General features: G+C 41.7%; 1 protein-coding gene across 4 annotated transcripts in view; it reads right to left on the reverse strand.

Moving 5' to 3' along the window:
* Positions 1-27,849, reverse strand: part of TCF4 (transcription factor 4) — a 360,765-nt gene that overhangs the window by 152,257 nt on the left and 180,659 nt on the right. For all 4 annotated transcript variants that reach the window (XM_082667162.1, XM_082667160.1, XM_082667161.1 and 1 more), the window contains one exon: positions 27,018-27,082. In XM_082667162.1, the coding sequence (XP_082523288.1) occupies positions 27,018-27,082 (65 nt within the window). The remainder of the gene's footprint in view (positions 1-27,017; positions 27,083-27,849) is intronic.

Here is a 27,849-nt window from a genome sequence, read left to right on the forward strand (position 1 = left end):
CTATCGCGGCCTCTCTTGTTGCGGAGCACAGGCTCCAGACGCGCAGGCTCAGTAACTGTGGCTCACGGGCCCAGTTGCTCCGTGGCATGTGGGATCTTCCCAGACCAGGGCTCGAACCCATGTCCCCTGCATTGGCAGGCAGATTCTCAACCACTGCGCCACCAAGAAGAACTTTAAACCCCATCATGTTACCACTGTCCAATGAGTGGGATTTAAAATGTGTCCTCCACATCTCTCATCCTTTTCAAAGGAAAGCTATGTGTTACTTGGGGCACTGAATGTCAACAAAAATGATTCAGTACATGCTGCTAACATTTGTAACCAAGGGAAATTCCACACTGTGTTGAACTTGGTATTATTCTGTGGAATAAGGTACATCACGTCCAGAGGGCAGAGAGCCAAATCCTGGCCACCATTAGTCCCTTTGTAGCTCTAGAAAGATTATTTCTTTCTTTTACCTTATAGACTAGAAATAAAACCATCTGAATATTTATTAAATATTTATTTACTATGTTATTTTCTTTTGATATGAAATTAGGCTTTGGAATTAAAAAAGAGAGAGAGACAGAGAAAGAAATGCCTACCGTCTCAGCAGAAAATTGCAAAGAGTACTTAATGTTACCAAAGTTATGAGTTAGACCAAAATAAAAAGCTTCACGACGAATACTTGACCCTCAGATTTTAGAAACAATGACCTACTCAAAGATACTCTTCACTCTTATCTACCAAAAGTCAAGGATAAGTTACAGCTTGACTAATAACCTTCAGTTTTATAATCATAATAGCCAACATTTACTGAGTGTGTTCTATGGGCCAGACTCTTTTAAGTGTCTTACATACATTAAATTATTTAACCCTCACAAAATCCTATGAAGAAAGTACTAATATTAATGCTATTTCACAGATAGGGAGGAAACTGAGGTATAGAAAGTTTAAATAACCTGTCCCAGACAAGACATTTGGCTAACGGAAGTCTGGCTTAAGGGCCGCACCCTTATCTTCTATGCGCTAAATCCCTTGAGCATGACACCAGTCTCCATGTAGTGGAGGAGACCAATCACACTGGAATATCTGATATACATCTGCCCTTATACCTGATACCCAGAAAACTATATTTATATCCACTCTAGAAAATTCTTGTGGCTGGGAAGAAGGTTTAAAATAAGTCTTAGTATGTATAACTGATTCACTTTGCTGTACAGCAGAAACTAACACAACATTGTAAAGCAACTATACTCCAATAAAAAAGTAATAAAAAAGTAAAATAAGTCTTAGTTATCCACACTAGTGTGCACAAGCGAAGAACAGGTTAACTCAACGAAGTAATGTTTCGGAGAGATGACACAAGGAAACTGGAATTTTGAATACAGGCGAGTTTGAGAACCACAGAAGTTCCTTTGAATGAAGACTTAAAATAAGATGTCTCTTACAAAAGTAGCCCAGCACTAAAATTATCTCAACATTCTATTCACAAAAGATGTCAAGTTCTCAGTTGTGTAACAACAAGTCCTGATCTACTTCATTTCTATTCACTGGAGGATCCTCCCTCTTTCAAATAACATATTTAGTCTAATTCTGACTAAATTTACCAGTAACGGTTATTTATATCAAAATGTAAGTATAGAAAAGTGTGAGGCATGTTTTCTCTTTTTCTTAAGAGGTAGCATCTTGGGAGGGTGGGTGGGTGGTGGTAGGGGACGGTAGGTGAGAAGAGAAAAGCAGGGAAGGAGGCAAAACATCCAAATCCACGTGGGGTAGAACAGACAATGCTTTATTAACGCAACGAGTTTGTCAACCAGGTGGTCCATTACAGTGTATCTGCACAAAAGGAACAAGAAACTGGGGTCTGTGCAGTGTGGAGGGAAAGCCCAACTCACAGACGACAATTACACCTCAGTGGGGAGCAGAGATGGGGGAGGTGATAAGAGCTCCAGGAGCATGGAAGGAGTGTGTCCCTGGGAAGCAGAAGACATGTCAGAAAGCCTGCTTAAGAAGAGGCAGGGAACTGACCAGGACAAGGAGGGAAGGAAGGGGACCAGCCCTCAAGAGCAGAGCCATTCCCCAAAAGCCAAAACCAGTTCAGTTTTCTTCGCGGAATACGTCATTTACTCAGCTTTATGGTCAATTTTTTTTTTTTTCTTTGCAGTACGCGGGGCTCTCACTGTTGTGGCCTCTCCCATTGCGGAGCACAGGCTCCGGACGCGCAGGCTCAGCGGCCATGGCTCACGGGCCCAGCCGCTCCGCGGCATGTGGGGTCTTCCCGGACCGGGGCACGAACCCGTGTCCCCTGCATCGGCAGGCGGACTCTCAACCACTGCGCCACCAGGGAAGCCCTGGTCAATTGTTTTTTTTAATAAATTTATTTATTTTATTTTTGGCTGCGTTGGGTCTTTGTTGCTGTGCATGGGCTTTCTATAGTTGTGGTGAGCGGGAGCTACTCTTCATTGTGGTGCGCAGGCTTCTCATTGCGGTGGCTTCTCTTTTTGCGGAGCTTGGGCTCTAGGCAGGCAGGCTTCAGTAGTTGCAGCACGTGGGCTCAGTAGTTGTGGCACACAGGCTTAGTTAGTTCCTCCGCGGCATGTGGGATCTTCCCAGACCAGGGCTCGAACCCATGTCCCCTGCACTGGCAGGCAGATTCTTAACCACTGTGCCACCAGGGAAGCCCTTTATGGTCAATTTCAACACTGTTGTTACTCCAGAAAGCTAAAACTTAGCATTTAAGGCAACAGAATTAATAATAACAACAGTAATAGAAGCAGGTCAGGTATATCATAGGTATCAGTTCTTTATCCTTGCAGTAGTGTGCTGATATACCCCCCTTGTGTGGGAGGTGCATTTCCATGGTGTAAATACTCCCTCCATGTTAATTTCAAGCTCTCAATGGTTAAATCGCTAGCCTACAAAATTCCTGAATACTTAACTATTAGCTCTCCTTCTTCACATGATGCTTGCAAGTCAGTTTTAGCTCTTGACGACAAAGTTACTTAATGAACTATGTGGGTAAGTTAAAACAATGCAGCTACTCATTTGAGTGTTAATCCTGGTTTTCTGTGTGATCTCCAGGATGATTTTAAATCATCTTACCTCATTTATCAACACTAAGAGTAAATTAGCATTAATCCTTAAATTTTTATGGTATCACAAAAAAATCTGAATAGCTAAAGCAATCGTGAGAAAGAAGAACAAAGCTGGAGGCATCACATTTCCTCACAACACAATATATTACAAAGTTATAGTAATCAAAACAGTATGGTGCTGGCATTAAAAAAAACACACAGAGCAATGGAATAGAATCAAGAGCCCAGAAATAAACCCACACATATACAGTCAACTAATCTTTGACAAGGGCACCAAGAACACATAATGGGGAAAGGATAGTCTCTTCAATAAATGGTGCTAGGGGGCTTCCCTGGGCGCAGTGGTTGAGAGTCTGCCTGCCAATGCAGGGGACACCGGTTCGTGCCCCGGTCCGGGAAGATCCCACATGCCGCGGAGCGGCTAAGCCCGTGAGCCATGGTCACTGAGCCTGCGCATCCGGAGCCTGTGCTCCACAACGGGACAGGCCACAACAGTGAGAGGCCCGCGTACCACAAAAAAAAAAAAAAAAAAAAATGGTGCTGGGGAAACTAGATACCCACCTGCAAAAGAGTAAAACTGGACCCCATCCTACAACACTCACAAAAGTTAACTTGGACTAGATTAGACTTAAATGTAAGACCTGAAACCATAAAACTCCTAGAAACACAGGAGAAAGGCTCATTGACATTGCTCTTAGTAATGATTTTTTTGGATATGACACCAAAAGCACAGGCAACAGGAGCTAAAATAAACAAGTGGGACAACAACAAACTAAAAAAAGTCTGCACAGCAAAGGAAAACATCAACAAAATGAAAAGCCAACCTGTGAAATGGGAGAAAATATTTGCAAACCACGTATTTGATACGGATTTAGTATCCAAAATATATAAGGAACTCATACAAGTCAACAGCAAAAACCAAACAATCTGATTACAAAACGGGCAGAACACCTGAATAGCCATTTTTCCAAAGACACACAAATGGCCAACAGGTACCTGAAAAGGTGCTCAGCATCGTAATCACCAGAGAAATGCAAATCAAAATCACAATGAGATATCACCTCCCACCTGCTAGGATGGCTATTATCAAGAAGACAGGAGATAACAAATGTTGGAAAAGATATGGAGAAAAGTGAACCCTCATGCACTGTTGGTGGGAATACAAATTGGTGCAGCCACTATGGAAAGCAGTATGAAGGTTCCTCAACAAATTAAAAATAGAATTACCATATGATCCAGCAAAGCCATTTCTGGGTAGAGATTCAAAGGAAATAAAATCAGTACCTCAAAGAGATATCTGTACTTCGATGTTCATAGCAGCATTGTTTACAAAAGCCAAGACACCCTAAGCGTCCATCAACAGATGAATAAAAAATAAACAGTAAAGAAAATGTGGCATACATCTAGAATGGAATATTATTCAGCCAAAAAAAGGAGGAAATCCAGCCATTTGTGACAACATGGATGAATATGGAAGCCATTACGCTAAGTGAAATAAGCCAGACGAAGAAAGACAAACAGTGTACAGTATCAATCATATGCAAAATCTTAAAAAACAAAAGCTGAATTCATAGGAACAGGAACAGAATAGTAGTTGTTGATGGGCTGAGGGCACAGGTGAAATTGGGAGGTGTTGGTCAAAGGGTACAAACTTTCAGTTATAAGATGAATAAGATCTGAGAATCTAATGTACAGAATGGTGACTACAGTAAATAATACTGTATTGTATATGTGAAATTTTTTATAACTTATATGGGAAAAGAATCTAAAAAGAATAGATATACGTGTATGTATAAGTGAATCACTCTGCTGTACACCTGAAACTAACACAACATTGTAAATCAACTATACTCCAATATAAAATAAAAATTTTAAAAAATGAAGTTTGGTAAGAATAGATCTTAAGCACGCTCACCACAAAAAGGTAACTCTGTGAGATGAGGGCTGGTTAAACAACTTGGTTGCAATAAATATTTCACAATGTATATGTTTATCAAATCATCACACTGTGCACTTTAAATATATACAATTTTATTTGTCAATTATACATCAATAAAGCTGGAAAAACTAAAATTAAAAATGTGAAAGAATTTTTAAAATTAAAAATGTTAGCATTGGGCTTCCCTGGTGGCGCAGTAGTTGAGAGTCCGCCTGCCGATGCAGGGGACACGGGTTCGTGCCCTGGTCTGGGAAGATCCCACATGCCACGGAGCGGTTGGGCCCGTGAGCCATGGCCGCTGAGCCTGCGCGAACAGAGCGTGTGCTCCGCAACGGGAGAGGCCACAACAGTGAGAGGGGCCCGCGTACCACAAAAAAAAAAAAAAAAATGTTAGCATTATATTACTTTAGACATCTCTTTCAATGAGGGATTTGAAACAAAATATATCTATTTTTTTAAATCGTCCGTTAATTGACTAAAAATAAATCATTAAGATTTAACTCTCTTCTCATCACATCAGTTTCAAAGCAAATAGGGTGAAGTGTCTTGGGAAATCATTATTAAATTTAAAAATGTCATTTACATCAATATTTAATACATGAATATGTATGACATTCACATGAAATGTATTCCAACTGGGTTCACATTTAAAGACCTTAAAGATTTTTGTTTTTGTTTTTAAGGAAAAACTAAATCCAGATTATTTCAAAGGTGAAAACAAACAGGTTGGAGAAATAACAAAACAAGGCCAAGGCCTCTGTAAGTCACTGTAACATAAGCTTGCACCGGACAATTTTTATGCTAAACTTGCAGCCCCGGAGCCTACTGCTTTGGCTTTCTCAACCATCACAGGGTTCACTAAGAAATGATCGACTGATGTTACTATAACATAAAGGGTGGTATATATTCAGTCGTATATTACAAGTGTGGCTTCTGTCCCTTGTGAAATGACCTATGAATTTAAATGTGCAGCAGGCAGAAAAACAAGTTCCGAGACACAAACCAAAGGAACCCAAGTATATTCACCCAGATAAATACAAGTGTAACACTCAAAAACACAAACAAAAGATGTACATAAAAAAAAAAAAAAGATGTACATAATATGTTTTGTAGCCAATCCCATTTTCCTTACACTGTAGGGATCTTAGCGGCAAGAATGCCACAAATGAGCATCAGGCTAGCCAGGTTCTATTTGCCGAAAGCTTGGACAAAGTGATTTACCTTCATTTACTCATTAGTGAAATGAGGAGTTGGATTAGATGATCTCTGAAGTATCAACAAACTCTAAAAGCAAGTGAATAAAAAAATAAAGTCTAAGTGATTTACTGACAACTTTGACTCACAGTTTCAGCTTGGAAATTGACAAAGACACTTTACCTTCCTTTGAACAAGGTATCTGGCATCTCTGACTCAATATAACTAGAATGATTCCAGAAAGAACATTCTAGAAATTTCTGGGGAAAAAATGTGATAACAGCCAAGGAGTGGAAGTTGCTAACTTAGTTTCAGAATATTCCTTCTACACGAGGACTATTAGAATGCATTTCCTCCTTCCTCAAATGTGCATTAAGTGCAGAGTTCTAGGAGGGTAAACTTTGTCCATGAATTGCCTTCCTAAGGCAATCTGGATTCTTCGAAGTGATTAAAAAGGACATTCACAGCATTAGGCAGCAATGAAGTAAAGAAGTCACGTAGTCTTTTTTAGTTTTAAAAAAATGTTTGTTTCTCTTAGAATTGTATTTCATCAAACATGCCATTGAATGTAAGATACATCATTATCCATTAACCACTAAGAAAGAAAAAAAAAAGTCGCCAATTAAATTGGCATGCCATAAGTTTCTGAGATGTTAACATGTGAAAAAGGTGTCTTAGAATCAATTCACTGTTGCACCGTAAGGCTTTGGCCCAGCACACCCAACACCTTGGACAAAACCATCCTCCAGGAGGAATCCTAACGATGCAGGTAGGTTGTGAGTCCCACTGGACTCAACCCTCTCTCTGCACCCGCGTCATACTCATTAAACTTTTTTTTAAGGCAACTTATTTATCATTTATACTAAACAGAAATTAGGAAGAAAACACTTAATGCAGACGAAATATGTGGCTCTTGAATACTTTCTGTATTTCTTATTCTTTTCAAGGGCAAAGAGCTGCTGCCTTATCCATGCAGTTTGGGGAACGTGTCAAAAGTTTCTGAAATGTCTGAAGGCTACCAGCACATACTCTCCCGCCTCATTCCTTATTCTGACAGTCACAGACACGGGGAGCTAGAAGGTGTCTCATCAACTATCTGGGCCAAGGCTTCATTTGCAAGAGGTAGAAACTGAGCCTTAAAAAATGCTGAAGGCAGGATAAGAACTCAGTTCCCTGACCTCCAGTCTATACGCTGCTAGATTCGAAACATTCTGCTCAATTATTCCTACCTTAGTTTACAAAGGACAACTTAGAAGAGGAGTCTTTTGTCTACTTGTCTGAATTTCCTCCAACTAACTTAATAAGAGTACCTTTCTCTAACAGTGTCCTTCAAATGGGACAGGGAGAGTCTGTAACAAATTACTCAAGGTTTCTTAGATATTCCTTCTCACCCAGGTTCAGTGACAAAGGTTCGTTAAGTTGTAAATAATGAATGAGAAGAACTCTGTAAATCAAAGAAAGAGTAAAAGCAATGTATTCAATATTCCCTCACACTGTCCCTTTCTCAATAATTTTTTTATAATGAATGCAATGAAATATTTTCCTCTTGTTAAACTTAAGATACCACTAAATCATTCCCAAATGTAGGAAGCATTCTCGGTGTGACTCAGTCCAAACCAAGCCCTGCATGTAGTACCAACCCTAATAGATGCTCCAATAAATACAGCTTCATGGGAAGACACTATGACCAAGCAAAGAATTAAACAGTATAACTCCTGTGCTGAAATGTGTATAATAACTTAAACTCTTTCCGCATCCCGAAAGTCCAGCTCAGTATCTCTAAGTTTTATAGGAAATGCCCTAGCCAGGCAGTCCATATGTCTGTAAAGTTAGCTACATTCCATGAAATAGCGTGGTTATGATCTCAGGGAGATTCTGCAATCTGCCCCAGACAGGGCAGTGTCAGGTTTGGCAGGAAAAGAACAAGAGTTCCACCTCATCCCAAACCACTTATGTCCCAAGCATTACTGTTGCTACACAAGCCAAATGTCCCATTATGACCTTCAAAGAAGACGCTATTGCTGTGAACCTAGGATTAAGATACGCTTCTGCTTCTGCCTAACCCCACCATGAAACACTGGGTGTACCCTGAAAACGAGTTTTTCATCCTATCACATAAACCCAGATCAACTGAAACGCCATGGGCCAAAAACTACCAAGACATTTTACACTATACCAGCTCAGTTCATCAAGACATCGGATCTCATGTTTTTCTCAACCTTAGATGGCCAGGTAGTATCCTCAAAAAGAGACTTCTTTTTGGCCAAAATATCCCAAACCGAGATGGCCAATGGGTTAATGTTCTTTTCTGAGCTCCTCAGTTATGCTGCTTCCTGTGTCTGAGGGCTGGCAGGCAGGGCACCCCTGTCAGAGCTGCAGAGAACTCTGCACATATCTCTGCTGTGTTCAGTCAAAATGAAAAGAACACAAGATGGCCCTCTGACACAGACAGCTGTCGATTAGAAGGCACACTCACACCTGGCCGGACAATGAGCGGCAGCGGAGGTGACAAGCGCTTGGCTAATCAGCTTGCCTATAAAACCACAGCCCTTCCCAGCACTACTCACATCAGCCCATGAGGCGACAGCACGTACAGTCTGCAGCTACCCTGTTCTCAGTCTCTACGTGTATGTGCCTCTCTCACTCGCCCACCCCTGTGTGATGAGGTCTGTGAGAAAGTCTCAATACAATATGCGTAAAAACAAAAATCAGGGCTTCCCTGGTGGCGCAGTGGTTGAGAGTCCGCCTGCCGATGCAGGGAACACGGGCTCGTGCCCCGGTCCGGGAGGATCCCACGTGCCGCGGAGCGGCTGGGCCCGTGAGCCATGGCCGCTGAGCCTGCACGTCCGGAGCCTGTGCTCCGCAACGGGAGAGGCCACAGCAGTCAGAGGCCCACGTACCGCAAAAAAAAAAAAAAAAAGTCAGACCAAAGGAAACTGATAAACAAGAATAGGAAAAGAAATCCCTACAGCGAAATGAACCAAAAGAAAACAAAGTGATAGACTAACCTATTCAGAGCTGCTTCACACTGATACTGACAAAGCGATACGCATTATAGGTAACCAGACATATGTATTAGACAAGAGGCAAAATGATCCGCCCCACCTCTTCCCCATTCTCCATCTTGTCTTTTGTCCCTCTAGCCACCAGAGAGAGCAATTTGGGGCTAGATCCTGGTAGAGGAGGCTGAAATTCTGAGCTTTACCAAATATTTAAATATTAGGGGACTTTCCTGGTGGCGCAGTGGTTAAGAATCTGCCTGCCAATGCAGGGAACACGGGTTCGAGCCCTGGTCCAGGAAGATCCCACATGCTGCGGAGCAACTAAGCCCGTGCACCACAACTACTGAAGTCCGTGTGCCACAACTACTGAAACCCCACGCACCTAGAGCCCGTGGTCCGCAACAAGAGAAGCCACCACAATGAGAAGCCCGTGCACTGCAACAAAGACCCAACGCAGCCAAAGATAAATACATTTATTTTTTAAAAAATTTTTTAATAAATTAATAAATATTAGGAGTGGGGGTAGGGTGGAATGAATTGGGAAGTAGAGCTGAAGGGAGAAACTCAGGGGATCTGGAGACAGGAAATGTTGAGTTCCTCAAATCTTCCACTGATTTTCTTAATTAGCTAACTCTTTAGCTCAAAGATATTCCCTCTAAACTAATAAACAAATGCTAAATTCACTAAGGAGCTACCTTATGAGCCTGACAGATATTTTTACCCATTGATAGTCAAAATACCAATCTCTCTCTCTCTCCTCCCTGCTCTTTTACTTCTCTTTGGTTTCTAGAAGAATAGCTGGTTGGAAGCAGCGAATCAGGAAGCGAAACAAGGGGAGACAGGCAAAGTGGATACAGAGCCGAATCTGTGGCTGCCCACCTGCAGTCTGGAAGCTGAAACGGCAGAAGTCTACTTTAGATAAAGACGAGTTAACAAATTACTACCTCACTGAAGGGGACCTTCAGGTAGCAGAGACCTTCCACAGCCACCCTGTGTTCTGACCACTTTCATTCGACTCTTCTTCCTTAGATCCCCCAACCAAGAGTCCAATCCGCCTGCCGCGCCGAGAATAAAACCCCTCAAGGTTTTTATAAAATCATTTTTAAAAGATCACGAAAGAGTGAAGAGAAGTGGGAAGAGGAGATACTGGGGATGAGTGTCCTTCGTCTTTTGAGAGTCCAAGAAAGAGTCCAAATTCAAGGCTTTTCTAGCTCTGCTCCAGCTCCAAGAACGTTGGAGGTACCTACAGTTGTCAAAGCCCGGACAAAAAAGGCAGTAAGACCATCAGCACAGGGCGACCCTGTGGCAGAACGTCCGCAGGGCCACTGTCTTCTTGCTCATCCCGGGAAGACAGAGCTGTCTTTCTTTGAGAGGAAGTGTGAGAAGCTACTCAACCTGCACCTGCAATCGTAACCAACAAGCAGGAACAGTTCTAGGACAGAGCCTGAGACTGGCCACCGTCTCTCCAACACCAACACCTACAGCTTATCAGTCAAACCAGAACAGCAGGCCCTGCCTCCTGCCAGCTGCCAGGTAGCTCAAGAAGCAAACTGGGTCCCCACCCAGGGAATCCCTATGGCAGGGTGAACGGCCATGTCACCAGGATGCTCGTCAGTCGGTGAGTTTCTAAGGGCTTGGGACACTTCTGCTCCCTCCTCTGCCCATGCTGTTTAAAGGCTGTATTAGCATCCACATAGACCCCACCCATGGACACCAAAATGCACCAACATCACACGGCCTTGGACTCTCAGATCACTTCAAACTCTTCACCACTGTTCCAGCTAATACCAAAATGGGCACCTTCCGATAGAAAGCTTTTTCCCCCTTACGAAATCTTTGCTAAGCATAAAAATTCAAGAAGCAGAACCGCTATAACTTCTGGGTCAAATGTCAGTTTGTGATATATAATATTGTAGTTTTCCCCAAATTTCATCAGCACTGAGTATTTCTAATATCGAATTCGGCCTTTTATTTTTAGTTAAGAAAGCGATGCTTACCATGAAAAAAGAATCAAACAATACCGCAGTACGTCAAGGAAAAAGAAAAAGTATTTTGCATACATATGAAAACCAAGGAGGTCATTCAGGGCAAACCCAGTTCTTCCCTGTACACAGCTCAGAGCAGTGATGGGAGCAGCCCCTGGGCCACGTCACTCCCCTATCTCTTTCACCAGCTGGAGCTCTCTTTTACCAGTTGAAATACTGCGAGGGTCCAGCCCACCATCATGCAGTCTCCACTGTCCCCTGGGGAGATGGGGACCAAAGGGGTGCTTGGAACAGCAAGAGTAGCCACATCACAGAGGCTAAGGGAACACTGGCTTGCCACCTCAGGCATCTCTTCTTGGAGCCTTGGACATCCAGGCACCATTTTAACGTCAGAACAGAAGAGGGAAGAAAGCAATCATTTCCCCAAAGGAGGAAGTTATTATTAAAAAAAAAGCCCGGAGGACTTCCCTAGTGGTCCAGTGGCTAAGACTCCACACTCCCAATGCAGGGGGCCCGGACTCAATCCCTGGTCAGGGAACTAGATCCCACATACCGCAACTAAAGATCCTGCACGTGGCAACGAAGATCCCGCGTGTCACAACGACCCAGCGCAACCAAATGAATGAATGAATGAATGAATATTAAAAAAAAGAACAAGAAGAAAAAGAAAAAGCGCAGGCTCTAGAGAAATCAGGACTGGAGGGAGTTGGACCACCTAACTGTCCTGCTCAAGTGCAAGCCTAGTTCAGACTTTCATGGAATCCTGCCTTTGTTGCTCTGAGGGTTTTCATCTGTAAGTTCATTCCACATCTTCTTTCTCTCAAGAACACGGCACGTGCGTAAGCTCTTGTTTGTGGCAAATGGACCTTCTAGGAATCACATGTATTGAAAATAAGAGTATTGACCTTCCCGCTCGGCCAGGCTCACAGTTTGGTTCTGACCAGAACAAGGGCCATCTCATCAGTCCTCTCTCTCCAGTTCCATTAGGGCTGCCTGACACCCTATCTTGCACACTTGCTTCTTAGTTATTGCAAAGCTTTTACATATTTAGGGATCTTTTCCATCAGAATATTCTGGAATGGCTAGAGGCTCAGACACATGAATGATATCTGCTCACATGTGCTTTTTATCCAAGTTCACAGATCCTGGTCACTGAGGGTAAACAGTGTTATCAGTGGTTATTATGGATTTAGTCAAGTATGTTTCATTCCTGTCATTTATGAGTACTTGTGTTGGCTCGTATTTACAACGTCGGGATTCCGTCACTTTGGTAACCTTCTGAGACGACGTTTTTCCAGTGTTACAGTGACATTTCAAAAACTCAGTATTTACAAGCAAACAACATCCTCTGGCTCCACGACAGCGCGATTCATGGTAGCGGAACAAAAGGACACTGGTCTAGAAATTTCTTCAGGATGTATTTCCAACTACTTCTGGCTATCACTTCATAGTCTAGGGTGGCCCCGTGGCCTTTGGAAGAAAGAGGCTACAAAGACATCAAGTAAAATTTCAGTGTTACCTGAGACTGGAATTCTAACTTGTGTGTGGGTCCACGTGAATGAAGTCTGCTGTGTGATGCTGAGAAGTCTCTTAACATCTCTGAGCCTTAGTTTCCCATTTGCTACTAAGCAGCATTGGGCACCAGGTGACATTTAGGTCCTTTCTTACTGTAACAATCCATCCTGAAGATTTCAAAATTATACACAGACATAAAACTCATTATCATCATTTTTTTTCCATGTCCTACCTCAAGGTTATGAGGAAAAGAATCCTGTGCAGGAAACAGGGAGAAGCAAACCATTATCTACTCAACTCACCCACTTCTTCCCTTTTCCTACCCACCCTCTGCCAAGCAAGATGGACCAGGGACAGTGAAGGAGGAAGAAACCTGAGTGACAGAAACACAGTTGGTATTACATTCACCCCTGAGCTTCAAAGCCTCTCCATTATCAGGTGGACCACGGTCCTTTCAGCAGTGGAGTAGAGAGGTGCTACCACCGACAGGTAACAGACAACGCAGGAAATACGCACCACACTGTATGCGATTTGTAGTTCCTTATGGGAGACATTCAAAATATTCTTTCTTGGCCCTCGAAGGACAATGCTCTTGATATATAGATTGTGGAGGTCATCATATCCTCTTTAGAAACGCAGTCTTTCCTACTGACAGAAAGAGGTCTCAGTGCAGGAAGCCGGATGATACCTAAGTTAACAGTGAGAAGAGAGCTAGAACCATCTATGAGAAGACCCTGTGGGCTACTGGCGATCACAAAAAGCTTCACCAACTTTATCCAGGGATAAAGAAGCAATAGAGAAAATGACAAATCTGGAGCCAAAGGACTTTGTCCCCTAGTCCCACCTCTGCCACCTACTATTAATAGCGACAAAATCGCTCTGAGTCTCTGTTTCATTATCAATAAAATGGGGATTAAAAAGAGTTCCTACCCCACTGGGGTCACAAGTTATATAACTTGTTATTGTTGTTGGTTCATTTATTCGCTTACTCATCCATCCACTGACTCTCAAGCAAACAGAGTGTCCCCTACGAGGCATTCGGGAGAGAGTACAGGCCTAGTCCTGGGCCCTCTCTGCCCGTAGACAGCGTGACAACGCTTGGGAGAGCACAGTGCATCAGAGGCTACCCGAGCACGGAGGAGGGCCCCCTCCTTCTGGCCTGGATAGAACAATGCGTGAGCTGGATCCTGGACACAGAGTGTGAGTTATCTGGTAAAGGAATATAAGGAGAGGAGAATGAGAGGCAGGATGAAGATATCCCAGGCCAATGGAAGGGCCCTTGTAAAGACAGACAGGACCGTGCAAGAGCCCTCAAGGGCAGCGCGGGCAGCTCAGTACGGCTGGAACACGAGATGTGAGTGGTGAGTGTGAAGGCCAAGGCTGAAGGCCGAGGCAGGGGCCAGGCTCTCTAAATCCCGTTCAAGACGCTAAGGCTGGGTCCCCAAAGTCATGGAGGGATGCTAAGCAAGGGCATAACAGCACTGGGGATTTTTGGAGACAATCACTCCAGCAGCCTTGTGAGAGTGGGAAGGTGGAGGTGGAGGGAAGTGGAGGGGTGGGGACAGCAACAGTGGTGACGGGGATGCGGGGGACGGAGTGGGTCTATTGCTATAGGAAGCAGAATGGACCAAATCTGAAAACTGCGGGCTTATGGGGTGGGGGAGACAGGATAATCTAGGACGGTGGCTGGGGGACAGTCACCAAGCCAACAGACACAGATGGAAAGACTAATCCTGAGAGGAAGTTCAATCAATAAAATTCAAGGTCAAAAGCACAATACCTGAGGTGAATTATCTCATCGGTAACTGCCAGATTCTACTCTAGCCCCTTGAAAAATATACCCGAATAGATGTGAGAACGTCAATGTGAAAAGTTATGTGTTAGCGCCTCAGGTTAGGTGACTACGCTATTATTAGCTCAAGCCCTCTCCCAAGACAGTGATATCATGACCTTGGGGGTGGGGGTGGGGTGCTATTTCACGATAAATATTTATTAAACACCCAGCTGAAGGTGTGGTGGAATGCAGTATTGTTGAATGTTCTGATATGTTCCACTTGCTCACTAAGGTTCTACAGAGCTGACCTAGGATGTCTGCATTCTATTTCTAGAACAATACGTGTAAGTATCTAGAGCCTGATCAAATGATCTGCGCCAGGTAACTAAGGGGACATAGCAGACGGACTCCACAGGAGCCTCCAATCTTGGTTCTGTGAGTAGTTCTGCAGGCACACTATGAAATTTGAGGGGGTAGTAGAGTTAGCTAGGGTATGGTGAAATGAAAATCTGCTTTGTAATGAAGTGGGAAACGGAGACAGTCTGGAGTCCACGAATGATAGGGTGGATGTGTTTTCTGCCATAGGGAATAGAGCAGAAGTTCTCCTAGAAATAAAGCAAAGGATAATCCCTTTCCCGACACACGAAACACCAAACTTAAATATTCTTTCCATTGAGAAAATGGCACCCACAATTTGCACTCTGAAAACATATCTTACTTGGTAGCTAAGTGGGAGTAGGAATGAGAGAAAGTGGTCCATATTAGTGACTCCCTGGCTGAGACAGTTAAATGGCAGAGATGCAGGAAGACTCCTTGAGGGACAACGTCAGTAGTAGCAGCTGTTGACATTCTTCTTTGTCACATGTCACTGTCCATAGCAAATCTTTTACCACCTCTGATGTTATGTCGTACCAGTCACTCTACACATGACAGTTCCGAACTGCAGAGCTCAGAGTGACAAACAGACTTCACAGTTCAAAAGTACTGGTAATAGATCTTTCCACAGGAGTGAATCACATCCAAGGAAGAAAAAGTTGAGTTGATGGGGACTTCAAAGGAGTGGTATAGCCTGAGTCAAGTTGTATTCTCCAACTTGTGCATGAGTTGTGTGTGAAAAGTTTGTTTAGAATTTATAATGCATTTTTCTACTAAAAAAACTTATAAAGTTGAAATACTTCTAAGATCTTGAATTCTGATTCTCTTGGGGTTTTAGAACTTAATTGTAAGCAATGACCCTAAGACTCTAGGATTCAGGCTTGTGCCCACACTAGGCTTTGAATCCTGTGAAACATAAGAGGTGCAGAAAATATCCTAGTTGATCACAGACTGAACAAAATCTCGTAGGTCCAGGCAGCCCTCAATGGAACCAAATAACCATTGGTTTTAAGCAATATTCTTATCAAAAAAAGAAAATTCATCATTGAAACATGCAACTATTTTTAATCTGGACTGGTGATCAATAACACTACCTGATTTTCTCTCTTCTCTGCGGTAACTATCACCAACATTTTTCTCTCACTTCATCCTGTGAAACCATCTACCTTTCAACTGTCATGAGAGGATATTTTCTGAGTCTAAACTCGCTTTGGGTCAGGGACCCAGCTCTCATTCCCTTTCACATACAGTCCTTTTGAAGAGCACAAAACATGCTTTCTATGATACCATGTAATGAGTAACCTTCATATTCTCCCAAAAGGGTACATAGTTTTCTTCCTATCATAGAGTCGGCATGTTGTCTTTAGATTTTTCCATGACTATATGAAGCAAATTTATAAACGTTTCTTCTTAGATATTCACTGTAAGAGTAGCATGATTAACTCACGATGAATAACTATTCATACTCACTACTATATAACCATGTAATATATATTGACACCCTACATACCTTAAGTGGGAATAAGGTTGTGCTTAGTTTATTTCAGTGAATATTTTACTATTATTTCTGTTTGGATAAAAATTATTTTATAGGCATCATTACTGACCCAATCTTCAACAAAATATACATGTTAAGGTAAGGGATTTAATCCAATAGGAATCTACGTATATATGACTTGTATGACCTACTAACTCATTCCCTCTTCATATTATTTCCTATTCTGATATTAGGATGATCAAACGGATCTCACAGAGGCTTGTAAAAATCTCTATGAAAGCACAAAATGAGTTAAGGTTTTGATCGCGATTCTGTAACCTTTATTTTTATTTAATAGTCACTTCAGAATTAGAGGTACATTTTAGGATCCTTTCCCTTTGACTTTATTTATACCGTGTTGATGGTAGTCAGACTCAATGTTTCCTTCCTGTAGCTTGTGTGGTACTTTTTTTTTATATGTAAAGATGAAGGGAGAAGGAAAACAAAAGTAAGAAAAAAATGAAAGAAACTTACCATCAGAGTATGAGAAGAGCTAGCTACTTAGCTAAATAAAAATAACATATTTAGTGATTTGTAATATAAGAATAAAATGAACTCGCTGGGTCTCAGGAGGTCTGCAATATGCAAAAGGTATCTTGCCAATTTAATTGAGGTAGGAGTTATTTAATTTTTTACAGGTATAGTTTTCAATAAAACTACATATGCCTATAATACTGCAATGGCAGATGTGTCTCGATTATTAGAGGTGGGCTCAAGGGAATATATACAATGGATCTTGAAATCTGTAAGCAGCTGTTTGGGGGGGGGCGGTGAAATGATGGGGGAGGGCACTGTACCACACACATGTTCCTTAAGTGCAGCGATGTTTTGTTATTTTACTGCAGGTGTATTACAGAGATGAAATTTAATAACTTACTGTATACAATACCAATAAAACTGAAAAGATTCAGTGCCCTGCTGTTCATTACTGTGGTACAAATGAGCCCGGATTATTCTGTGTGCATGCACGGGCAAACCCCGACACAGAGACCCCTACGTCTAGAGCTCTGGAGGATGGCCACTGCTTGAAAAACCTCAGGGATGTTCTTCCTTAATTGCTTTCTTATCACTGAACTCTCATCCCAAATTCACGTAAACGTGACTTTGAGGTGGGTTAAAAATAAGATATATTTGGTATTTTTTAAAAATGTCATAGAAAGCCTTCTTCACCAGAAGAGATCTTTCGAAGGGACGGGTTAATGGAATGGAGGGCTATATAGATTTCCTTAAGTACCATAAGAATGTTAATATATTGTGATAATATTTTCTATTCAACAGAATCTAGGGAAGGGCTAGTCTAAAGATGCTATCCCATCAAAATCTGACCTCTCCCTTTATTAAGTACAAGAAATGTCTGATAAAGACAAGCGCCATACTGTGAAAAAACGTGTGTGCATCAGAAATGCTAAAGCAAATGCAACTACGTGTTAGTGCCGGTTTTCTTCTCCCAAGAACTTACTGCTGTCAGATAATAAATAACACAATGAACATAAAAGGTACTTGCTTTAGGAAGCTCGGTTTAGTTTATCTGTGAGTGAAAGCATCTGTAAAGAAATCCACATAAACACTGAGAACACACACGCACAATTTTTCAAAGGATGGGGTTCTTCAATTCTAAGCAGGTTACCACTATCAGGCACAGCAGCAGACTCAATAGCTGTCCCTTTCTTAAATATTTACTTCTAAAAAGATTATGGGGTTTTGTCGGTAACTTGCAGTGTTCCCACTATTTTAACTTGGGGTTTCAGTTTTAAGAGTTTCAGGAGACATTTCCTAATGATGGAACCATTTCAAGTATGATCACACACAGAGGAATAAATGTTTCTGCCATTTCATATTGAAAAGTGAAATTCAGCATGCTTCTGATGCTGAAGGTGAGTCTACTGTCTTTTGTATGGAAAGAAGCTATAGGGCTACAGTGACTTCTACAGGATGGGTAGATATAGTTCAGCGTTAAACTTTACCAAGTACACCTCAATTGCTCAAAAACAATTAAGCCAATTGTTTGTTTAGTCATTAACTGATTTTCCCTTTTCTCTTTACACGTCAAAAGTATAAAGATGAACTGTAGTCCTAATCGCTAGTGGTTATTAAAAACCCCTCAATACTTTTCATAAGAAAAGAGAAGTTAATCCAAATATTCTGGTGAAATTTCATTTAGGATATGAGGACACCATGTTTTTGGTGTCTCATGAATCATCTCAAAGCAATGTCAAAGGTTTTTTATGTGTTACCTGTCCTGAACTGTTTAGAAAACTTGCCTATACTCCTAACACATATTTGTCATTTTATATATGACAAAGTGAGTTAAATGTCATAAACAAAAAAATTATTGGGTCACATTTAAAAGCCTGCTAAAAGTATTGATTTAGAACTTGCTATGTAGTTCTTGTATTTGGGGAACAATAATTTGATCTACGAGGAATCCAAATTTGTGTAATTGCAAACCATATTCTGCCTGCATTGCACAGAAAGGAAGGCCCAAATATAATCCATACATTTTTAAGAAAGTGCTCGTGCTGTTGCTAAAATGTGAATTGGCATATTCTACCCCAGCCTTGTCACAGGAAATCTTCATTGGTTTTAATGAAATTGCACATGCTAATTCTGAAGATGTTACAGAATAGATTATTCATACAGGCACATGTGGTGTATTTAAAAAAAAAAAAAAAACAGAAAAAACAGGCTGGGCTGTAAGGAACCGTGTGGCCTGCCCTCTTCTCTGCCTTTCCAACCGTGTTCAGGGTTCCAGTTGACCCTGAGAAGCTACTCCATTCTAAGCAATGTGTTAGACCCAGATTCTCCAGTGGGCCTGGAATCTACCAAAAGTGGTTTTCCAGATGGGCTCTCATACAGACCTACCTCTGAGTTTAGAAACCTCACCATGAGCTCGGGCTCAGGGAACCCAAGTTGGAAAAGCACTGGCTTTAAAACCAGGCATTTTAAAGTCCAAAGCCTGGCTCTGAAACTTAGCTAGGGTGAGATCTTGTGTCTGCTTAATTCTTTTTTTTTTTTTGCGGTACGCGGGCCTCTCACTGTTGTGGCCTCTTCCGTTGCGGAGCACAGGCTCCGGACGCGCAGGCTCAGCGGCCATGGCTCACGGGCCCAGCCGCTCCGCGGCATGTGGGATCCTCCCGGACCCGCGTCCCCTGCATCGGCAGGCGGACTCTCAACCACTGCGCCACCAGGGAAGCCCCCATTTTCTTAATTCTTAAATGAAGATAATAATAATAACCCCAGGGGTTTTTACTGGCACCTAGTATTAGTCCCCCCAGCTTCCTCTACATTGAGCCCAGACTAAGGTTTAGAAATTCACTCATCAGCCATGTCTGGGTTGTGAGTGGACGTATGACTCCACTATCTCAGTGATCCTTGATAGAGCTCCTTCATCGGGCATCACAGCAACCCACCTGACTCAGTCGGTCAGCCACCGATGGTCAACCTTGCGAGATCTTTAAGAACAATTACTAAAATATAGAGGAGCAATCTGAGAATTTGAGAAAAACCTTGGTGCTTATAAAAAGATTAATCTAATAGGTGGGGGTACAGAGATTGTCACAAGGTTCCAAATTTCAGCAAAAGAATACTAGAGTTTGTGTACAAGGAAACATAGCCTATAATCACATCTTTCCTCCTGCAATTAAAGCATTTCTGACCATTAGCCTGAGCCATAAGCTATACCTTAAGAAATCTGACGGATGCTTTAATACTTCCAGGCTCCTCCAGGTAAGGAACCATATTTAATACAAGGATTATTAACATTTTACTTGTATATGTATGAACACTGAAATTGACAGCACTGAAATGAACAATGAAATAAAGCTCCTTAAAGAAGAATGTCAGCTATAAACGTAGAAGGAATGATGGAGTTTTAAAAAAATCACTAGTTCAAAACCCTCTGGGTTCAGGCAAGTGTCATCAATGCATGCTAAAACCATCAGGTCAAAAATGGTTGGGGAACAGGGATCTATGCCCAGTGCTAAAGTAATAAACACAAAGATTGTTTGCTCACTTCGTCCCAGCTTACCTTATAAATACTACCAAATGTAAAATAGATAGCTAGTGGGAAGCAGCCGCATAGCACAGGGAGATCAGCTCCGTGCTTTGTGACCACCTAGAGGGGTGGGATAGGGAAGGTGGGAGGGAGGGAGATGCAAGAGGGAAGAGATGTGGGGATATATGTATATGTATAACTGATTCACTTTGTTATAAAGCAGAAACTAACACACCATTGTAAAGCAATTATACTCCAATAAAGATATTAAAAAAGAAAAAAAGATTGTTTGCTAATTACAAAGGGGAAAAGGTTTCTTTACAATGGACCGACCTGGGGGTCTCCACTTCTACCAAGTGGTTCAAGTCAGTGTTACCAGTAGCAACACATCTTGACATTATACGCCTCCAGATGAAACGCAGTATGAAGCACATAGCATTAACTATGAGATACTCAGGCCAAAATGTTTAACTTCCATCTGAATCAGCTTTTCAAGCCGAATTTTCAATTTGTAGGCAAGACAAGTGATAGATTAACAAATTAAACAGCACCACAAATAAATAATCCAACAGTTCAAGTAGGGGACATATTTTTCAAGACAACTGGCCTGCTCTTTAAGGTAAATATCACTTTTTTAAAAGTTACAGGAACTGTTCTAGTTTAAAAGAAATTCTAAAGAGACACAGAAGCAAGATACAATGCATAAATGCAATGCCTGAGGGGAAAAGGAGCTATGAAAGACATCTTCATGGGGACAAATGAAGAAACTTTCATCTGGATTGGGTATTAGATTAGGAAACTACTGTTAATTTCTTTAGGGGTGATAACTGTATTTTAGTTAAATAGGCGAGTGTTCTTAATTTTCAGACACATGATGAAAAATCTAGGGGCGAAATCTTATCTGATCTGCCGCTTAAAAACGGGGCACTGAAAAATATATATACTTACACATACACACACCCAAGGCAAACGTAACAACTATTAACAACTGTTTAAGTGGTACTTCATTGTATTATTCTTTTCAACTCTTCTGAGTCTTTGAAATTTTATACTATATAAGATTAAAGAAAATTCTGTAAATTAAATAAATGGTGCTTGATTCTCCCCCTTAACGTCCAGAAAGCTGCTGGTGGGGATTGAAGGGAGGGTATATAAGACCTTCCCTTTGTTTTTCCCCCTTATACCTAACACTTCACTTGAGGGCCAAAAAATATTTGTTCATCAACACAGTGAAAAAATGGCTCCATTCTCCCCTTTGGTGTGTGTTGGGTGGCTGTCGGGAGAGGGGCATACCCATAGCAATGCCCCCACAACAAAGGAGCTGCTGACCGAAAAACAGTGCTTGGGGGCAGAGTCCCGATGGCATCACCCTGCAGATTTGGTCCCTGTGATTTCTGACACCATCGTGATTTAAAATATTCTGTCCCACCATCCACGCCAGCAAATTCAAAAACCACAGGCCTGGAGTCTGACCTTTGGTTCCAATAACGCACCCACTAGAAGGAAACCAAGAACATCTCCAATTCCCTCCTTTGGGAACCTTCAGACCTAGAACAGTGAGGCCACCAGGCTAGGACTCAACGCCAAGAAAGTCAGTGACGAGTGACCCTCCAGGATCTGATCTCTATGTCATTCCAGGGTCTGCACTGCACTTTCGAAGGAAGGGCTTCCAAAGGACTTTCTTTAAGAGGGTATGATTTCTGGTTTTCGGAGACAGAAAAAGCGCTGCTCACTGTATGGTTCTCACACACTGCTATTCAGCCTTCACTCTCTCAGAATGATTCCTAAAAGTGATGCTGGGGAAATAAGCCTCAGGTCGTCACAATCCTCACCCTGCCAGGTACAGAATTCATATAGGGCAAGATAGAGCCGACCTGGCCCCTGCCCTCCGGGAGTTTACAGACTCTGGGTGGAGACCAGCATCCAACAAACATCAATAGTGGTACATTCAAAAAGCACCATGAAGGCAAAGCAGAGCGCTAAGGCAGATACATGGATGGAAGAGGTTCCGAGGAAGGTTACGTAGGACCAGGTACGAATGACGGCACACTATAAACAAACATTTAACCATAACGCCAAGTTAAAAACCAAGACGTATTCTGCTTCCACAAGACCTAAATAGCTATTTTCATAAGAAGAGACAAAGGATTTCACAGCTTTTCTGCGTATATCCTTTCTATTTTGATTTCAGATAAGAAACACTGGAAGGGTCCAAAAGTTTTAGAATTAAGGAATTTGTAGTTCTTTTTGTATCAAAAATAAAAAGAACTAAAAGAAGAAAATCCATTCTTAAATGTGTAATTCATTTCAGAACCAACTACAGAGGTTTAATTTCAATGAATCCAAAACAACTTGGTTTGTGAGTGCACTGAACCACATACAGAGAAGTGTCCTTTACGTGTCCTCTGCAGCTGCAAAGTTTCTGCAGTTTAACAAAGGTATCTGAGATTAGGCCTAATTCTTAAATCCCGTCAGTTTTAAGATCTAAACATCAAATAACTTTATCAGCATAGTCCTATTTGATTACTTGCTGAGAAAGAAAAAGAATGTGGATAAGGTTAGAGCCTTGGACTTCACTAGAGAAAACAAGATACGGGCTGGGATATTCAGTTGTGGGGTTTTGTATAAAGATTTCGAGGCATCTTACTGATTTTCAGAATATCACTAATTTTCACTGCCTTTTAAATGAAGTACATATGCAATATATTCCTATGTCTTGAATAATCAAAGTACGGCAAGAAATCTAAAAGCTTTTTCAAGGTCAGTGGCAACACTAGATTTTGAACACAAGTCTTTAAATAGAGCTGATTCCTATAGAACATTCTAGGAAATCATCAAACCTAGCTGCACATTAGAATCACTTGGGGAGTTGTCAGAAATGCAAAGGCCCAACTCATAAGATGCGATTTTAATTGGTCTCAGATAGGGCCCAGCTCTCCACATATCTCACACACACACACACACACACACACACACACACACACACACACACACACGCACACGCACAAAACCTTGCCCAGGAGATACTAATAAAGAAACCATTGCTTTAGACTTGAGCTATCTCCCAGAAAGAAAAGACAAACACTTCCTGATAATCAATACTCAACTTCCATTTAAGGGGAAAACTTCTGCCTTAATACCAAGCATTTGTGTTGACATCACCACCTCACTCAAAAACAGTAGATCTCGGGGAAGATTAAGAAAGACAAAAAAAGTTTGCAGTCACCAAACATCCTATTCAAAGCAGCAAAAGAGGCCAAAAGTAAATGACATTTTTTCCCTTTTGTCATGCACAGTGAGGCCCATTAGGTATTAGCTATTGGTTATCGTATTAAGATTGGACTATCCTGTGAAAAACTTTATTTCCGCTCATTTTCATTTCTGTCAGACTTTCCATTATAAATTTTATTTTCCCTGCCAGTAAAAAAAAAAAAAGTAGTATGAGGTTGCAATTTGGCAAGAACATTTCAAGCCTGGGTGTGATTTCCGTACTCCAATTTGATTTAAATTAGTTTTGCCATATTTAGTGAGAACTAAAAAAAGTCCGTTTGGCCACTTTGGTTTCTATGGGTTTATTTTCTATACAATTTCGAAAGGCTGAAAAAGTCACCGAGTTCATTTCTGATAATTTTATATGGAAGTGCATTAATGAATTCATATCATCCCATTACTATTTTCAATGAAAACAATTTAATCGCTAATAAAGAACCCGCCGGCTTTTGTTTCTCAGCTAAGACACCCACTTTTAAAAAGTCCCATGTCTATCACTATTAGTGGTACATCCTCAAGAGACACATGACGGATATGTATTTTTTTAACCTGATGCATTCTGAAACAACAAACATTGCAAAATAATAATTTATTTCTCCAGGACAGCATTTGGCTACCTGTTGCTTACCATCACTATTTCTCTGCACCAAACAAAAGGCTATTGGAACTGGAAGAAGCACGTTCATACGTAACAGTGCTCATCCCTGGAAGTCCACAGGACACACTGTTATAATACGATAAAGCAGTTTTTGGAGCCCCTCAGGGCACAGCATCTAAAGGACTTCCATCCAGCATCTCTATAAAGTAGTAAACACGAGAAAACAAAAAGCTGCCTCTCCACGAGTCACTCACCTTGCCACACAGTGGGGAATCGGTTCAGCTGTGATCTGCTATTTAGACTTGAAGCCCAAGACACCGAGACTCTGCCTTTCTTTTGGGTTTGCATAGCTGGTGTTGGAGACAGGGATTCAAAAAAACAATTCGGCACAAGAGAAACTCACTCACTGGGAGACACACTAGGGTCTGTTCTAGTCTCAGATTTCACCGAAAGCAGAAATTCAAAATATGTACCCTTTTCCTCTCCAGCCCCGATTTCCTCAATCAGGGAATTTCCAAAATTGTGCTCTTTGCTTTTCTCCTTAAGTGATCACACCGTTTATGGACACTGCTGAGCCCAGGCTAAGCAAAGAGAGAGTCGGTCCTTGCAAGACTCACAATCACGAAGCAGAAATAAGGATGAAAGAATCTCCACACTCCACGGCTCTATTATGAAGACTTTTTAAGAAAAGCGGATGCAGCCGTACTCCTGTATACAACAGAATTTTCCTGGACACAAATGTCTCAAAAGGAGACATTCCCCAGGCCCAGACATTCAGCCATCACACGCCAGTCCGTCCACCTCTAGTCCACCCTCTGCCCCTTTCCACTTCTCACCTTGTGTCTGCCAAAAAAATTAACTTCAGTCTCACCCGAGGGAAGTGTTGCCCACAAACCGAGGGAGGGTCTGTGTCCCAGCACATACACTGACAGACTCACGCGGTCTGGATGATGCTTTCACAAGTTAAGGGGCCTCGCGCTTACTCAGCAGAGGAAATCTTTGTGTCTGGGAGGAATCACGCCAATTCCTATTAGGAAGAAAGGATACAGGGGCGAGGAAGCCTATTCTCTCATTGACCAGAAAAAGAGGCCCGTCGAAAACAGAGACCTCTGCCATGACCATCAGCGAACAGGAAGGATGTTGTCAACTTTCTTCTCCCCCAAAACTCAAACGGCCTCTGCCTTGACCCTGAGAAACCAGATACACAGGAACAGGCTCTTCGGCAGGAATTGAGAGCTTTGCACCAGAGACTCGGCGCTAGGAGGCTCGCTGCCGAGCTATCTACCCCGCACATTTGCACTCACATTCCAAAGATGTTTCCGTTGTGCTGGAATGGCTGTAAATTTCTTTCCTGCGGAATTCTTTCCAGACAAACTGCCATAAACTGTACTCTGCAGCTTGTGCAGCAGGAGCGCTTAACCCAGCACCGTTCACCTCATCACAACCAATCTTTCAGATGCCAAGTATGACTGAATGGATGGCTGGGCCGAAGGAGTAAACTTTAAAAATGCAAATCTATCCAGAAAAAACAAAACAAGACAAAACACCACCACTCCACCAGAATTCCGCCTTTCGGGATCCCTGACTGATACCTAAAGGAAACCTTCTCGAGCAGGCTCTATTTAATGACTCAAACTGTTTGCTTACGTTTTCCAGGATCCATGAAACAGGTTGTTTTTTTAAAAAAAAATCAAAATGGATTTTTTTTCCATACCATTAAAGAAAACGGGAGGGTGAGAGGGTTCAGGAGAGCAAGCATTCCCTTCCCAGCACGAAAAGAAGGTACGCTTCTGTTTGGGTGAATAATAAAACACTAGAAAGCTTTGAGTCTGAAAGAGGATGATTAAATTCTACCCAGAGTTTTCCAAAGTAAGAAACCCACGCCCTTAGAAAAAGAAAGTCTAAATCTTTAGAGGAAAAAAATAATAATAATAAGATTTGAAACATGTGATTAGTACCGATACTGAAATTAAAAAGAAAGCGTCTATAAAAACTCAATTGTCTTGAAACAAAGCTTACACTTCTGGCTCTGGATAGTATTTTTAGAACTGGGCTTTCTCTGCAGAGTTGAAAGTATGCAAATGCAGAGTGCCCAGACACACACACACACACACACACACACACACACACACACGCTATACCTTTGTATGACACTGGCATTTTATTATTTAATTAAAGTACTCTTATTTTTCTAGCTCACGCATGCTTCCCTTGAGACGGCTTTGCTGTCAGCCTGCTGGCCTTGACTTCCAGCCAAAAACAATTCAGAAACAAAAAGGGACAACAAATCATATTTTCACAGACATTTTTATCCCTCAATACAACCCTGTTTTCACACAACATCCTACAGCCCCTATGAAAACTATAATTTAGGGCAGTAGCCACCCGAACCCAGGATCTGACACATGGCTGCACGAAGCATTTCCAGGCTAAGAAATTCTTAAGTTCTTAATTGCAAATAAACTCTTTTGATAGAACCACTTTACCCGAGATCGCTGGTTTGCAAACAGTGCCACTGGTACCGGCTGATGGATTAAAAAAATAACAACAAGCCAGTGAACACAATTCTGATACGATGAGGTGTTTATGACTTCCACGCTCTGTGTTATTTCCTGACTTTTTAAAAAGAGACAGGCATCGGCAGATTCTCAGTGCATTAGTGCCACAGTCTAAAACGCATCATCTAATTTACAAAACAAAGTGATTTACCAGGTTCATTCTCTCTCAACCCTTTCCCAACGCGAGATTCTCACTTACCTGGTGGCAACCCTGTAAATTTGATTCTCTCCCATAAGATGAGTAGGAGCCCCTTTCTGTTTTACCTGCCAAGAGAAACAACAAAAAAAGTGTAAATTGTGTTTTTCTTTAAAAAAAAAAAATCTCCTCCAGGTAACAGACATCCACTTCTCTTCCCCGATGTTTACATACGTAAAGTAGGCACTACTGGCAATGTATGCAAGCAAGACAGGGAATAACACTTCCTCACTCTGGCTATGATAAACTGGAAAAAAAATATCCTTCATTCCTATTCTTAGCCAAACTGCTCCACACTTCCAAAAACTGTCATTCCAATGGCCTCCACTTTCTCTAACAAACAAATTGTCATTCCTTATTTCCACTTTCTTTCTCTCTCACAAAATTTAAACAATTTCATTTTTATTTACACAGCAGGCAAATTATCTATGTAATGACCCTAGCCTAGTCATTCCCATTGATTATACTGGCACTTAATGGTGAGGCCAAAGCTAATCAATCAGGGCTCTCCAGATGGTGAATAAAGCAAAGAAACTATTCAAAATTCTGGGACTCTCTCTCTCTCTCTCTTTTATTTAAACTCCCTTTCCCAGGAGTAAAGTCCATCATGATAAAGATGATCATGGAATTTACATTTGGGAAAGAGGGCTTTTGAAAAATTGCCCACTCTGAACCCAGCTTCAGATTCTACCAGTAGAACAAGGGATAATGGAACGTCAATGTCTTGTGTCAATTCTAACAACCCAATTTTTATCTGTAGACTGCTCTGCAGAGATAGATAAAGGCTCAGATGCTACTTGGCCATATCTAAGGGTAAAAATCAAGGCTGCTCATT

This window comes from Grampus griseus, assembly GCF_964374135.1.
Source record: "Grampus griseus genome assembly, chromosome: 12".
NCBI classification, from domain to species: domain Eukaryota; kingdom Metazoa; phylum Chordata; class Mammalia; order Artiodactyla; family Delphinidae; genus Grampus; species Grampus griseus.